Source organism: Chenopodium quinoa, unplaced genomic scaffold (genome assembly GCF_001683475.1).
Source record: "Chenopodium quinoa cultivar QQ74 unplaced genomic scaffold, ASM168347v1, whole genome shotgun sequence".
Taxonomy (NCBI): domain Eukaryota; kingdom Viridiplantae; phylum Streptophyta; class Magnoliopsida; order Caryophyllales; family Amaranthaceae; genus Chenopodium; species Chenopodium quinoa.
The window spans coordinates 720,486-737,381 of record NW_018744878.1 but is presented as its reverse complement, the minus strand read 5'-3'; the positions used below and the strand labels follow the sequence as shown (position 1 = coordinate 737,381).

At 34.1% G+C, this 16,896-nt stretch overlaps 2 protein-coding genes across 2 annotated transcripts; one reads left to right on the top strand and one right to left on the bottom strand.

Annotated features, from left to right (window-relative positions):
• The first annotated feature begins 2,313 nt into the window (after positions 1-2,313).
• Positions 2,314-7,709, top strand: LOC110705386 (mechanosensitive ion channel protein 10-like). The gene is made up of 5 exons (XM_021883235.1): positions 2,314-4,080; positions 4,194-4,314; positions 4,858-5,151; positions 5,240-5,442; positions 6,891-7,709. The coding sequence occupies exons 1-5, from the start codon at positions 2,738-2,740 to the stop codon at positions 7,144-7,146; spliced, it is 2,217 nt and encodes a 738-aa protein (XP_021738927.1). The 5' UTR covers positions 2,314-2,737; the 3' UTR covers positions 7,147-7,709.
• Positions 7,710-8,810: 1,101 nt separating this feature from the next.
• Positions 8,811-13,466, bottom strand: LOC110705387 (thermospermine synthase ACAULIS5-like). The gene is made up of 10 exons (XM_021883236.1): positions 13,221-13,466; positions 12,576-12,642; positions 12,231-12,325; positions 11,288-11,390; positions 10,738-10,826; positions 10,443-10,599; positions 10,226-10,301; positions 10,040-10,098; positions 9,811-9,947; positions 8,811-9,154 (listed from the first exon to the last, which is right to left on the bottom strand). Exons 1-10 carry the CDS (start codon positions 13,367-13,369, stop codon positions 9,073-9,075), a joined length of 1,014 nt encoding a protein of 337 aa, XP_021738928.1. The 5' UTR covers positions 13,370-13,466; the 3' UTR covers positions 8,811-9,072.
• Positions 13,467-16,896: the final 3,430 nt, after the last annotated feature.

Below are 16,896 nucleotides of genomic sequence, written 5' to 3'. Positions count from 1 at the left end.
ATGACGATTGAATTGTTAGTAGTCAAAAATCATTTTCTTACAAAATATGATGGATTACAATTTAAATTAGATGGCTATTCACAACAATTTTTAAAAGGTGTAATTTTTTTTTTTCACAAAATATAAGGATTTTAAAGGTGAAATTTCCATAAAGCAATTAAAATTGTCTAATACTCCATACTCCCTCTGTGTTTTTTTTAAGTGTTTCACTTTTCATTTCCGGCCGTGTTTTTTTAAGTGTTACACTTCCTTTTTTTTGGCAAAAAGCTACATTAAAAAAATTATATCTCTCTCCTCTCATGGTCCCACCCAAACCCACTACTACTACTTTTTTATCATATATTTCCTCTCACATTTATTATTTTTCAATAAACTATTAACCCCACTATTCTTTCTTTTATAATTTTTTAATATTCAAACTATCCCACCTTTCTCTTATTTTATTTAAGTTAATTAAATTGCCTACAACTATATGCCGGTCAAACTGTAACACTTAAAAAAACAGGAGTACAAAATTGTGTGCACAACTCCACATATTATGAAATTGGCCATTATAAAAGGATTGGGTAGCCCAAAAGTTGTGGGCTTTGTGAATTGTGAGTTGTGGGCTGGTGGCACACGACATGAATTGATCAGATGCTCAAATAGACAAATACTCCCAATTTGTTCTTAGTATTTTCTCTCTCCTTCATTTTTTTTTACTTTCGCCTAAATTTTTACCAACAATGTCCATGAAAATTCCTTTTAATGCAATACAAATCAACAGTCATTACGGTTATTTATGATTTATCCTTAATTTTTTGTTTTATTTCTTGTTAGAAAGTTGAATTTAAACTTTTTCACAAGATTTAAAACTCAAAATTTTCCTAGGTTATCATCGATGCAAATGATTTAAGACTTGATTAAGGTATGATATTCTTACTTAAATTTTCACTCTTTTATCTTATTGCCCTTTACCATTTCTAGGAATAATTATAAATTTATAAATTTATTTAAGGGGTTGTTGATTTGTTGTCATTAATATTTAATTGTACTTTAATTAACGAATCTGAAACCTCTAATTGTACATTAATTAAGGTAATCTGCTGAGTTGAATAGCTAATGAATTTTCAAAACCCTCTTCACCAAACACTTAAACTAGGTCACAAATTAATTTGTAACTCCAAGGTCAAAGTAATTATCTTTCAATCTTTCGTACTTGTTTGTTTAGTTGTTTGGCTGTAAGCCTGTTACTTAGCACTAAGAAATTAAAAAAATGTAAAGAAGCAATCATATGAAAATGAAATCATGATTATACTATAATTGATGGGTACTTTCCCGTTGACTAGTAGTTTAAATAAAGAAGATATTACTCCCTGAATTTCATTTTACTCATCACATTTGTCCAATTTTTGTGAGAGCTTTTGGTTTAAACGGGGCAAGTAAAATGAGCCGAGGGGCATATAATGTGGTGTTGGGGTGATTTAAGTAGAGCTATCTCGATCCTTTATTAGCTTCGAAGCATGAGTAATACTCCCTCTGTCCCTTTTGCATCATATGACTCGTAAAGCTCTCACATTAAATGGGCACATGGTGCAAACAAAAGGGGTCAGAGGGAGTATCAATTAATGTCACAGTGATTAGGTTAATTGACAATAGACTTGAATATGACTTGATTGTTTTCAGCTTACGCGAGTAGCCCAAAACAAATAACTCATCACTCGAATGTAATATAAACCAAAATCAATCCAATTGACTAATTGTCATGTGACTCATGTCTAATGATCTAATTTTGTGATAATAATTAGGGAGGGAGCTGGCATGTACAATGAATCTTTGATCTAGCTGGGAAGAAATATCAACATATGATCAATGAATCAATGATAAACTAAACCTTGAGGGATAACTACTTCCTAATTTTTTCGATTTTTTAATTTAGGCTTTATGTTAAGCTGTTAGTTTATGCTTTTGAGCTACATTTCGTTCTCGGAATAAAACTTGATATCTTGAATAGAAATTGTATAAGAAATGACAATGAAGTAGGCTTAAGGCAATTTGAGATTAAGATTTGGCATTATTATAGTAGTTGCTGAAATAGGAATTAAATCATATGAGTTAGATTTATTTCTAAGAGAATAAGAAAGTTTCCTTATTTTAGAAAAAAATCCAAATACTTGAACACGACCTTAAGTTATTTTGCCATATAACAGCAGTAATCAATGACCAGTCTAGTGTATTTTGCTATTATACTTCATTTAGCTATTAGGGACTATTCTAGAGTATTTATCAGTTTAGGGACGTTAGGGTTGATTGATTTTTTAAACGGAAATTGGATGTATACAGATATACTTAACAAAAAATGAAACGAAAGGAGTATTAGTGTTTATTTAACATAAGGAACCCCCTTAAGTCAAACTCCGGCCATTGAGCCATTTAAATAATTCTTAATAATATATTTCAATGATAGAGACTATTTTTTTTTATAATTGTTGTTGTTACGATGCACGAAAACAATAACAAAACAACAAACATTTCTAAATACATCAAATCAAATAAAAGAGAAAAAAAAGAAAAATGCATTAAACAACAATACTTGCTCTGTTTTCTGATTACTTCCTCTGGTTTTTTCTTCCACCAAAGTCACCTTCAATCAATCTTCCTTTCAAATAATGCAAACTCATCTCCCTCCCAAACAAATTTTTAGATTCTGAGTTGATAAAACATGCTAAAAAAACTAAGCTTTTGAAAGGCTTCATCAATGGCGGCAAACCCAGAAGAATTTTCAATTCCAATCCCACCTCTAAAACTTGAGAAATCTCCCAAAAAGGGTTTGCAAAACAATGAATTTGAAGAAAAACCCACAAATTATTCCTCTCAATCTACAGAAAATTCCACATTTTGCTCAAGCCCAAATAAACCCCTCATTAGAAGAAGAAATACTTTCAAGAAAGAATCCAGATTTGGGGGGCCCTCAGTTCCTCTTGACACACAGACCTTGCATAATTTAGCTGCAACACCTCGATTTTCAAACCACTCTCCCTTTTCAGGGAGCACACCTCGGGTGGGCACACCTAGGGCGGCAGAAGCTTCTGGAAGGTCAAAGGGAAAGGAGAAGGAGAAGGAGAAGGAAGGACCAGATGAAAAAGAAATATATGAGAGGGTAACTGCTCAGCTAAGTGTTAGAAATACTTGGCGAATGACGATAAAATTGTTACTTGAGTTGATTGTTTTCTTGTTGATATTGGCTTGTTTGATTTGTAGCTTAAAAGTTGAGCGTTTTAAGGGTAAATTTTTTTGGGGATTAGATGTTTGGAAATGGTTTACACTATTAATGGCTATATTTTCTGGTGTGTTGATAACTAGATGGGTTGTGCATTGCATTGTGTTTTTGATTGAATGGAAGTTTTTATTGAAGAAGAATGTGGTGTACTTTACTCATGGGTTGCAGACTAATGTTGTGGTGTTTATTTGGATTGGTTTGGTTCTTATCACTTGGGTTGTGTTGTTTAAGCATGATTCCGACTCCGCCCCGAAAATGACTGCAAAAACAAAGAGAAAACTCGATTTTATTACTTGGACTATAGCTTCGTTGCTAATTGGGTCATTTTTGTGGTTGGTTAAGACTACATTGATAAAGATATTAGCATCTTCTTTTCATTTGAATAGGTTTTTTAATAGGATTCAGGAAGCTGTGTTTCATCATTATGTGCTCCAAACTCTCTCGGGGAAACCCGTGGTTGAGTTGGCCCGTAAACTTAGTAGGGAGGACAGTCACGAATCTCGGGTAAGTTTTATGGAGCACATAGGTAGTCACAAGGAGAATAAGGTGGTTGATTGGGAAAAGCTTCACCAAATGAAGAAGGAGAAAGTGCCTTCTTGGACTATGCAGTTGTTGGTTGATGTGGTATCTAATTCAGGTTTATCGACTATGTCTGGTATTCTCAACCAAAACGTAGTTGAAGGAGGGGTTAGATTGGATGATGATGAAATTACTTGTGAGGAGGAGGCTATAACAACTGCTGTTAGGATATTCTACAACGTGATTGGTAATGAAAAGAATGGACTCCATTTACTTAGTGATATGCAGGATATCAATCAACTGTAAGATGATTTGTGTTATGCGTCTTTTCTTGTGAATTAATTTAATAATCACGATTTTCGTGTGATTTTCTCGTGATTTTCTCTAATCAACATGTTTACCTCTGTCTTCTCAGTTACATTGATGGAGCTGACCTCCATAGGTTCATGATTTGGGAAGAGGTGGAACTTATTTTTCCATTATTCGAAGTCAACGAAAACAAACAGATTGATTGGAAATCTTTTTCTAAGTGGGTGGTAAGGATTATAACTTATTTATTAATCATGCATTCATATGGCCTAATTGAAGTGCTTATCCTGTGTTGGTTTATTCAATATGCATGTTACTGCATATGTGCGTAATTGCGTACCATACTGCTGATGTAATTCATATTTATTGAATGTAACCTGCTTGAGAAGATTACATTTATTACTTTTAAAGGCTTGATAATATAAAGGTTGTTGATTTAGTGAACAATTTTGGTTCCTAGTTCTATTACTTGTGTTGTGACACACCGAGTATGTGTCTAATTGTCAGACCCGGCTATTTTATGAAATATTCCATGTTTCTGGTACAAAATAAACTTGTTTGAAAGAAGCTTTTGTCTGCTTAATTGGCCAGAGATACAGGATATAAGCCTCTTATTAGGACGAACTGAAAATGCCTTGTATTTGCGTTTTTTTTTTTTTTTTTTTTTAAAATGTTCAATTAGATTTCATGAATTAAATGCTTGCTGAATATTGATCCTTATCTGGGAAGCTCGCTTTAATTCCATTATCTTTATCTTTTTTCGTTTGCAGGTACAAGTCTTCAAAGATCGGCAGGCACTCAAACATGCTTTAAATGACAATAAAACTGCTGTGGATGACCTCAATAAATTACTGAGTGGAATCCTGATTATTATAATCCTAGTGCTTTGGCTTCTTATGACAGAAGTTCTTACATCTAAAATGCTTCTATTCTTATCTTCTCAACTTCTGGTGGCAGTTTTTGTTTTTGGAAACAGCTGTAAGACTGTTTTTGAAGCAATTATATTTGTTTTTGTTATGCATCCATTTGATGTTGGTGATCGCTGTGTTGTTGATGGAAAACTGGTAATATATCCTGCTGTGATGCTTCCTGTGAAATTTTGAGTTAGTTTTTTTTGGGTCTTTACAACACAGTTTCTTGATGTTGTAACAGATGATTGTGGAAGAGATGAATATCTTAACAACAGTATTCTTGAAATTGGACAAGGAAAAGGTATACTATCCAAATGCGGTGTTAGCTACTAAACCCATTGGAAACTATTACAGAAGTCCAGATCAGGCAGATACTATGGAGTTTGGAATAGATTATAAAACACCGCTGCCAAAGATTGCGGAGCTAAAAGATCGAATAAAGAAGTAAGTTAGCATATGTCAATACCTCAGCATTATCATTTGTTTTGATGGTTCAGGTGTTAGATTTGTCTTAGTTTATTTAGCCAAAGTGTCGGTTGGTGGGGGTGGTGTTGGTGTTGTGACTGTTGTCATAGGATCCCTAGATATCTCTTGTTACCTACTTCGTGCTAATCTACTAGTATTACATATCTCCTAACTGTTTTCAAAAGATCAATAGATGGTAGAAAGTTTAGTCAAGAGAAATGAGTAATAAAAACCTAGATATGGAACTTTGTGAGAGCAAATGAATATTTCTATCAATAGATTCATATTATTAGGACGTTAAATGTACTAAGAAAAGGGAAATTCTCTATTTCTCATATTGAGACTCAAAGGGCATTTTCGTGAATAAATCAACAACTTTTTCATTGTTGTGGGCTCCACAATTGAATAAAGTTGTTGGTTTATTTACGAAAATGTCATGTGAGAAACAAATTTTGTTTCTCACTATGAGAAACCGGGGCATTCCCGAAAAAGAAAACCCAAAGATTGGTGTGCTCTATACTGCGTATATTGCTAAGGCAACATCGGATGTTGATCTTGAAATATTGTAATGGATACACAAGACTAGGAATAGTAAAAGAAAGTAATGTGCGAAGATTTGGTTTACTACACTCTTTAGCTCTGGGGTTGCATTAGGCTTCTCCTTTAGATTCTTTTGAGGGTGGGGAGTATAATAACTGGAATCTGATTGAGTGAATTTCGTTGGTGTTGGAAAGGAACAAGTATATTCAAAAAAGTTAGAGAGGAAAGGTGATACTTCATAATAGATTGTTGGTCAGCTGATTGAAGCATGCTGCTTTGCAATAAAGCGTATGCTAATTCATGTTGGTGTTAGATGAGATTATATTTATCATATGAGTTAGAAATCTTTCTTAATACGGGGTATAATTGAGCACATGTGGTATTATAACTTGTTCTGTCATCTTTCTTTGCTCTTGACCTCTGGTGTAGAGAGGCTATTACTGTTTTTTCTGCTAGACCTGGACTTTTTGCTTCATTGTATTGATTACTGTTATTGATAACTGCTGAAACCGGAACAAGTAAGACCAGTTAAAGAACCGTAGGTAAAAGGAAAATAGCTAGGAGTTTTGTATGCTTATTATGTTGGCTTATACTGAGATTATACATGAGACTTTTTTGGCCTAGTCTTTTACAGTTTACTTATCTACTTAATATATTTTTCTTTCCTACTGAAATTTCTTTGGAAAATATCTACTAGTATAATAGTTCATTGTCAATGCATGATTTCAATAAAAGCCCTTTGTTATATTAGTACGTATCTCACCATCTCTCCCGCTACTTATTCCAGATGGGGTTGTCATGAAAATTCAATATTCATGATTATTATTTCCTGACATTGGAAGTTTGACACTGTCAATAAATTCCCTAAAATTTTTGTTCTCTTGCAGATATGTGGATCAAGCTTCCCACTTGTGGCACCCAGAGCACATATTGGTTGTTAAAGAGATTGAGAACGTAAACAAGATAAAAATGGTTCTCGTTTTCAATCATACTATGAACTATCAGGACATTGTTGAGAGGAACAGGCGGAGATCTGAATTTGTCTTGCAAATGAAGAGCATATTTGATGACCTCGAAATTTCTTACCATCTACTTCCTCAGGAAATTCATCTTACCAAAATGGCTCAAAATTATCTTGGTTGATTGCTGAAGAGTTCATTCGCCTATCTGCATCTGCAAGTAAGTCACCTGACTCACCTCTTTGTCCAGGTTACTCAGATTTTTTGGGGATAAAATTCATTTTGTTTGCTACTCGTTGGGCATCAAAATAAAATTGTCATATTTTCTTATTTTTGGGCTTGTGACACTACAAATACACATGTTTGTTACGACTTGTTTGGTAGGTTGTAATATTAGAGTTTATATGTACTTTTGTGAGGAAATCTCATGATATTATGCTTCATAAGTTTGTATTACCACTTATTACCATCTATAGAAGATTATAATGAGTGGTAATGAAAATTTATTTACAAAAGTTTTACTTGGGCTATAGCCACATTACCATGAGTCTTTCTTGCAAGAACATGTACAACTTCATTATCATTACGAATTTACAACCGTATATTATTGTCTGCCAAACAGGCTACTAGCAATTTATATGTATATATAAAGTTGTAATATTACTGGCTTTAAGCCAGAATTAAGCTCCATGGAGCCTGATGAATGATAATTTTTTGCCGGAGAAGCTCCGTTGTACGTTTGAGAAAGCTGATTGCCTTATGAGTACATTGTTTATAGCTTGTTATGGCTATAGTATTATTGCAGATGTCTAATTTTTGAAACAAATCATGAACTGTAAAGTTTATGGTTTTGGTTTTCAAAAGGAGCATGAAAATTCTTTTTATTGGCTTGAATATTTGTTATTCTTTGCTGCAGGACAACATTAATTAATTAAGCGAGCCAATATGACTATATTATACAACTATAAACCGTGCACAAAGTAATTGATAGTTTGATTCTCAAGCTCGGAGAGAAGGGGGTGATTTTAGAAAAATCTCCCCTTGGTAAGGTTCGATCTTTGGTTTCACGTCTGTTTGTCGGAGAGCTAGTCAAATACGCTGCGTCCATAATGGATGATGCCTAAAACATTTTGTTTAACCAAATGTACTGTGTAGACTTGCAGATACATTTTAAGTGGCCTTCTTTAGAGTGAATAAGCTTGAGAAAGTAATGAATGAGCTGGGTCAAGGGCCCAAAATAAGGGTTCAAGTCTCTGTATTTCTAAGAGTATAGCCAATGGTTGTCCATTTTGGGTGGATATGAAGAGAGAGAAAAATAAAAAAAAGCTTAAAAAATGAAAAAGTTGTACTTTTGGTGAGGAATGGTTCATGACCAGGTCATGGCCATGACCATTTGTTAAGTGTGGGCATTTAGTGGTATTTCGCCATTTGTCCAACAAAGAGAGGAGGTTTAGTTTTTTTTTTTTTTTTTCAATTGATGAAGACTCACATGGGAATGGAAGGAAAGGAGAATCAATGCCCACAAATTTGGAGGGCAACCAATGTGAGTGTATGGGCATGGGAGTTGGGCATAAATGAGGTGGAAGAGAGAGAAAGTAATAAAAAAATATGATGACCACCATTAACTTAGGCATCCATTGGCTATGCTTTAAGCTCAAGCCTTGCACAATACACATTGTAATATTACTAAAGCCTCAAAGAGAACAAAGAAAGTGAAAATTAAGAGAGATCGTTAATTAATTTAACCTTGTGAGTATTTTCAATTTGTGTAATCCTTAATTAATCAGAAATTCTTATCAAAATGGTAAAAATAATAAAGGCATTTTTGAGATTAACTAAGCTTAACTATTGAGATAGAATTTTGGAGGAATACCTCATTTTTCATTTATAAAATAAAGCTAAAGACAAGGTTTACTTTTTTTTTTCTTTTTCATTTCAGCTACTAATATAGTTTCTACAACAGCAACAGATTAAAAACATTCTTCTCCTATAAGAAACCCTAGTTATATATATTAATTTTATTTAGGTCTCTTAAGCTACTACTATTAATTTATATTCAACAACATGCCCTTCATTTCAGTTGATGCTGGATTTACTGCTCCAATTCCCCTTATAGACGATTCATTATCAGCCCATGACCATGCAGAAACCTTGCACTTTCTTCAGTATAGACATGAGTTTCTTGCTTCAACCTGCCCAATTTAAGGGAAGATGAACACACAATTAAAATTATTATACAATTAATTATCGCGGTGACCTTGACCATATTATTATAAGAGAAGGAACGGTAGATTTAAACCATAACATATTTATTTAGGAATTATGATCATCTCTTGAGATTGTCCAAACTGTCTCCGTTGTAAACTTTTAGTGATCGAACCAAATTCATATGAGCATGAGACTTCAATTTGAAATGACACGACCTAGCTTTACATGATCCGAACCTGGCCTACTCACCCGACTTAACATCTCTACATATTTTAGACTAGGCACCCTTCCCTCTTGTGATTTTCTTGCAATAAATATTTAGAATGGTCTAAAAGGAATTGATTGGGCCTCTAGAACTCGGGAGATGAAAATGCAGCCCAGTTATTTACAAGAATCCATTTAATGCAAGCACATGTTTTGAATAAACTTGGTTGTAAAACTCAAATGTGGCCTATTCAATTTTTAATACTACCTCTGTTTCATATTATTTGGAACGATTTGACATAGAGTAGAGAGGAAAAATGTCTAATCGTTGCAAATAATATGAAACGGAGGTAGTAACACCTTTAAAAATTGAAGATAATATATACTTCGTACTATCAAAGCCAAGCCATGGGTAAAAATAGAAGGATTTGCTTACGATTGAGATATGGTTTTGTTAAGGGAGGTTGAGGAAAGCATGGCAGCTCCATTGAGGTAGAGCAACTCTCCATCAATTCGGTCTTGGATCTTCACATCAAGATCCTTGGCATCGAGAAGAATTGGATGGTCCGAAGCCTAATTAGATATAATAATTAGTTGATATGTGCATTCATATAAAAAAAAATATCCACAAAAAATTATACGAATAATAGTTATGTAGTCCATACCATAACCCATCCCCAGGTATCAGCATACGATGGCACGTGAGCAGTGAATGGTACAACATCTACACAACAAAAACAAAGAGAGGTTAAAATTTAGTCAAAATAAAACGACTAATAAAACACGGAGGAAGTATGTAAGTTTGATATACTTAGCCCTAGTCGGCTTTATGTATGGATAGATCAACTTACATTTGAAGACTTGTTTGATGGTATTGTAAATGGAAGAGAAGACCTCCTTGTGGGTGTAAATACCAGCAGGCCCAGCCTATATTAAAAATTTTAGATGGATTAATTAGTGTGAAATTTTGAAAATGAAATTATTAATCAAGCATTTAATTTTTCATGTAACATTAAATTCTATGATAATATAATTAATATGAGTGAAAATATAGAGTAATAATGTAACCTGAGTGATAAAGATGCCATTTTCAGTAAGTCTAGGTTTGAGAATATTCTCATAGAAAGATTTGGTGTAGAGTTGGTAACAAGGTCCTCCCTCAACTGGATCAGCCAAATCTCCTACAATTATATCAAATTTCTCCTTCCTTCCTTCCAATTCAGCCCTACAAATAATAACAACAATGTACATTCAGTTTCGAGTAAAGTTAATTAAGTACGCGCATTTGGTTGGATATAGGAAGTTACACTTATACGGTTAGGTAATTTTTTTTCTTTTTCTTATGGATAGTGTCAAAACTTACTTTGCATCATTGATCATAAGCTCAAGCTTGCTATTGTTGAAGGCTTCTTGGTTGATAGTCAAGTGTTTATGGCAGAAATCCACCACTTCCTGCATGAATTAAGAAATTTAGCACGTTATGTTGGATTGTTTGTGAATTGAATCCACTAGTCAATTCTTGTAAGTTGAACATCCTTTCTTGTCACGTTAAATGTCGATCTCAAACTCATTTTATAATTTCTATAATCAAGATATAACGGAAATTTAGTCATCACCCCGGACAGTGATAAAGGGTGTGGTTGATATGGATTATGTACATACAGCTTATTATATGTGATCAAAATTGAATTTATAATTAATGCATTATACTACCTCCATTAATTATTATGTGCAACAAAGGGCATTTTTTGTGAGACATAAAATATTCCTTTGTTGCACATAATAATTAACGGAGGTAGTATTTTTCCTCAAATAAAGATCACAAGATGTATACATTTTTTTTTGGTAATATTTTTGTTCAATAAAAAAGTTCTTAAGTCCGTCATTAATATAATCAAGACGATATATCTTACCTTATCAATGTCACACATGACCACTTTCTCAATGGACTTGTGCTTAAAGGCTTCTCTAGCAGCAGAACCTTCACCACCACCCATTATGAACATAGTTTTGGGGCTGTTATCATCATTAATCCACAAAACTTTGTTATTAATTAATTAAACATGCATAATCATACTCACTAATAAATCAAAACCAATGATATCATGACACGTGTTATCGAAATATTGTAATTATATTGAACGCCCACATAATCAGTATATTACTCAAATACATTATTCATGTAAATAATTGCGCGCATGCAAGTTATAGCTTATGAGCTTATTCATATATGCGAATGAGACAGGCGACAAAATGCCACATTATTATTACTGTGTCTAAAGTTTTATGTTATCATCAAGTATAGTTGATTTCTACCAACCACAACTATGACCAACTATTTAGTACTTTGATTTTATTTTTATGGGTTAGTTTTAGGTAATTAATGAAATTAATATACTATGTATAATTGTTAATAACCTTGATTAAATATATAATACTTTTATTTTCCACCGTCTACCTTAGTTGTAAAAATTATCTTCTCTACATTTGTCCAAATTAAAAGTAGTTTTCTTTAAAAATAATAAAATAAAAGTAGTTGTCACATTTAACATTTTTCTTTATTCATAAAAAAGTTGTCACCTTTCTTGATATAGGGAATCTGTCTATCTGAATATCTGATGACTCATAATTATCGTATATGTGTGTCATATTGACTATGCTATTGCATGAATTATTGATGCTATGGTGATCCTAAATTTCAAAGAGATTACATTATTAAATGATTTTAAGTAAATTTTACCATAAAAGTAACAAAATTTATATTTTAAATTACTATTTGAAAATTTCTTTATATTTGTAACTACTTAATAAAGTGTAAATACAATTTAATTGAGTATAATTAGGAGTTGAACTCACTTTGCATGACAAAGGAGGGCAGGGTGAATCAAGCATTCATGGTAAATAAATTCATCAGCCTCAGCGCTTTGCATCTTTCCATCAAGCACCAACACCTATACATATATTCACATACCCAAAAAAAATCAAAATCACATAATAGTAGCATTAAACAAAATGTTTAATAAATTAGAATGTATGCTAACGAAAAAAAATAAAATTCATGCATGGTCCGTAACCAATTCTATTATGCCGAGATAATTTATCTTTTATTAAAATTATAAAAATTACCTATCCAAACGAAGCGTAAATTATTAAATTTTATAATTCAACTGACGTATTTAATTTGATTAGAGATGTACAAACCTTTCCAAACTTCTTAGTGTCGAGTAGCACAATGTCCTGGTATTCGCTAGTCGCTTTTTGCAGCACGCTGAGAGACAAGAATAACAAATCAATTGTAGAAAATCATTTACAAAAATCAAGAACCAAGAATCATTATTTTTGTCAATGAAATTTTAATTTCGTGCGACAATTCTGTTTTACAATATACATTTTAAATTAAAATATTATTCCTCTAAATATTTTTAAGTAAATGATTATTTTCCAATTAAAAAAAAAATCATTTTTTTTAATCCCAATGCAAACATTTTACGTAGTAGTTCATAGCTCCATACCATTCTCTCAACAACTTAGGAATTGACATGCAACTATTTTTTGAAACATGCATGCATGATAGCAAAAGATTAGATTTAATTTGATGAGTTGTCACAATTCTCAAACAAATTTATCTACCATGCATGTTACATTGCTACATGCTACCTATGCATTACTTGTGAACCAGGATTCGTTCACAAGTGTATATGATGACTAGGCAGCATGGTGTTTACACTACTGATGATCTTATAATTAAATTTTTTTGTCAAATAAAAAAAAAAGCACACATATTAAATGATGGGAAAATGTAGTTAGATTGTTGTAAATAATTAAGAAGAAGAGATTAGAACATACCTATTCAAAGCAAAGGACCATTTGAGGTCATCATCAATTTCTTCCTCATACCAAAACTCATTTTTTTCTTGATTGAGACAATTGTTAGGATTATCAAAAACCCCTGTTAGAGCACTTGAATTGATGATCGAAATAGCCTCAGTGCCCATTTTTCTAAGTAGCTAGGAGTGAGAAAGAAAAAACAATTAGAGAGAGAAAGAAATGGATAATTTTAGTTGTTTTAAGTTGTGTGAAAATGAGAAGACCACAAAGTGGGTATTTATAGATGAAAAAAAGCACCCAATAATATTTTTTTAAAATTGGAAAAAATAATTATAATAAAGATGGATTAGAAGGATTAATGGTTCTTAAGGATTCCATTGGATAGAAATATGATGCCACTCATTACCAAACTATTTAACTTTAACCCTTTTTTCAGGATATAGAAGAAAAAGATCGAAATGTGATGGGTCGCATTCAAAATGCCTCAAAACTCATGTGTTTAGTCCTCTAAACGACCTCTAATATCGGTTTTTCATTTTATGTGTTGAGGTGGTGTTTTCTCAACGTGATCGAATCATCATACAGTTATGTTCCGATTTTAATAAGGTCTGATAATACTTTCTTCGTTTTAATTAATTGTAACAACTGGATTTTTAATACTATCATATTACAATTTGTGGTGATTTTTATCAACTCATATAAGGAAAATTAATTAAGAATGGAGAAAGTATAATTTAGTCTTAATCTTTTTTGCCATTGTGTGTACTTGGTCTTACTCTTATCTAGTGTAGTGATATGATTAAACTTTGTTTGTAATTTTACATTATTGTAAAAGAAAGAATTTTACAAATTAAAGTATCAAATTAGATTACATTTGTTAATTTGAAGAGAAAAAGGTTTTAATAATGTATAAGAAAAACATAATTAAAGTAGATCATGTTAAAATTTGCCTCAATGTACGTGACTTTTGATCAAACAAGTAAAGTTTCATATCATATGTATGATTTTCGAGCTATATTTATTAATTATACTATCATTATACTTGTATGCAATATATATAGTTTATAATCTGGTCTAGCTTGATATTCTCACCTTACAAAAACAAGTTTCATAATGTTCAAATATTAGCTAGATAAGTTCTAGCTAGTCTTCAAAAGTTCAACGTATTTCATTACCATTTCCGCTTTTTTAATTATGGCTTTTCATTTATCCTCTACATCCTTGTTTATTTAAATCCCCGAGTTTGCAAGTTATCCTTTGTCATATATACCAGCGGCTTACTCCTTCTGTCCACTATTTTTGAAATGAAGCTCAAAAGGTCATGTGTTTAAGGCGCATTTTCCTGTTTATGCACGAATTTTAGTTAAAAATATTGTGTGTGTCTTACGCTAACTAATCAACAATGTTCAATCATTAAAAAAATTGACATTCTCTATTTTTGATATGTATTTAGAAACTCAAAACACCCACGTGATTCCACGATTGATTATCTTATAAATGTCACTTATTAATGATATAGTTCAGCGAAAGGGTATCTCATAAATGTTGATAAATATCTTGGTAAATTGGATTCGAAAAAAAACAAAATAACGACAATAGTGCCAATGGTTATAGACCTAGACACGAAAAAGATATAGTTCCCCTCAAATATCGGGATTTGGTGCCCACATCAAAGGTGAATGTAAAGGAGAAATTTAAGCTTCACAATCATTCGAATATATCGTGGAGAGAGAGAGAGACTTAAATCTCGGGATTAGATGCCACTTCGAAGGTGGCTTTTAAAGGAGGTGTTTCGGGTGAAAACAATGGGACCTTGTCGAAGGTCCGATGAAGTGGAGAAGACTAGATTCGATCCAAGTAATGTTGGGCCGAAGGTTTCCTGCACAGTAAACACACGTAAACTAGCCTCGGGGGTGTTGCCGAGGAAGGCCCCTCCGATGCTAAAGTCAGTACAGTGCGTAGAAAGAGAACACTATGCAAGAGAATTTGTTGCTTGAGGCTTTTCTTGAATGAATCTACAAATGTAATATTGATGGCTTTTATACCTCTGCATACATGGAGAAGTTGGGCCTTAGCCCCATTGGCTTGCCTTGAGGACTGATATTTGACTTTAGCACAATTGGAGAGATGAATCATGACCTTGGGCTTTTAATTGGATCATTTAATGCCTAAGCCCAATTGGACTAAATTGGACCCAAACAACTTGCCCCCCAGACCCGATTTGGAAGGATGACGGGTCGGGTTTGATTTAATCAGAAAAGGAGGGAAGTGAATGATTTAATTAATCCAAAAATTTGAATTTAAACCGTAATTAATGAGATAACAACAGTTAAGGCGGATAATTGTGGAAGTTGGACGGATAATGGGCAGTTTAATCGCAAGGTCGTGTGTTTAACGGTTATATTTAAGAGAAATTGAAACGCGGACTCCCCGTATTCCCATTTCTGGAGATATAATCAGAGGCGCGTCATCTCTCCTCACTTATTCACCAACACAAACCCAGAATCCTCGAGAGAACCCAAGAACCCGCATCAAAACTTCGCAAATTCCCCGAGCATTAAGCTTAGAAACTGAGACTTGCCACTACCAATTCGTAAATCGGCAACTTTCGCTTCAGATTAAGGTAAATTCCTTTTATTTTAGTTTATTTTTCTTCGAATTTGAACTCCTTCCCTTTTTTTTCGACTTTTTTCTTCGAAATTATCAATGGCAAGAGGAGTTAGGGGTAGAGCCCGTGCTCCAAGAAGAGCAAGGCCAATTCCCGATCCCAGGAACAGGATTGGGACCTGGAATGGACGAAGAGCAGAGTCTGACCCTGCTGAAGGGATCAGGGCGACTCCAGTTTCCTCGGCTCCTCCTCAGAGAACGGAGGGGCCGAGCGCTTCTGGGCGGGACGATGAAGTTCCCGCTGTCCTTTGGGATATACTTCCCGGGTTTTCAGAGTGGGAGGATGCCGAAGTAGCTTCGGCCATGATAAAGAACCGCCCCTACTCATGGTGGGTGGAGAATGCCGAACAGTATCGGTTTGCCGAACAAATTGAGTTGCATTACGGCATCCTTGAAGCTGATGGGTATTGGTGTCGAATGCCCGTGGCATCCGATAGAATCCATCGTCCACCCCCGGGGTATGTGGGGGTGTACACAAGACAACTTCAGTATGGGCTGAGGTTCCCTTTGGACGTATTCGTCCGAGACTTGCTGATCCATTACAATATTTCCCTATGTCAGCTAACTCCTACTAGCATCCGAAGGGTGATGACATACTTATGGGTCTGCAAGTTCTTCAGGTATGTGCCGAACCTGCACTGCTTCAAAAAGCTTCATCGGCTAGTGCCAAATATTCAAAGTGGGCACGGAAGTCATGGTTCTGGGTGGTACCGGATTGAGTCTCGGCCCCAGTACCTAACCATGTGGCCGAACGACTCTTCAGACAAGGACTGGAGAGGTCAATGGATTTGGGTTAGGGCACCCACGGACCCGGGCCACCCTTGCGTCTTCAACGCTCCCCGGTACCTTGCTGAGCCTGATCCCGACATGGGAAGTTTAGGTCCCCCCGCAGATAACGGCCCAGATCCAAACCTTAATCAACAGAATATCTTCGGCAAGCTGCCGAACCGGGGGGGCAGCGGCCGAATGCAGCATATCCCGGAGACTTGGCTCCCCGATACGCATTATGTTTTCCAAGAGAACATGC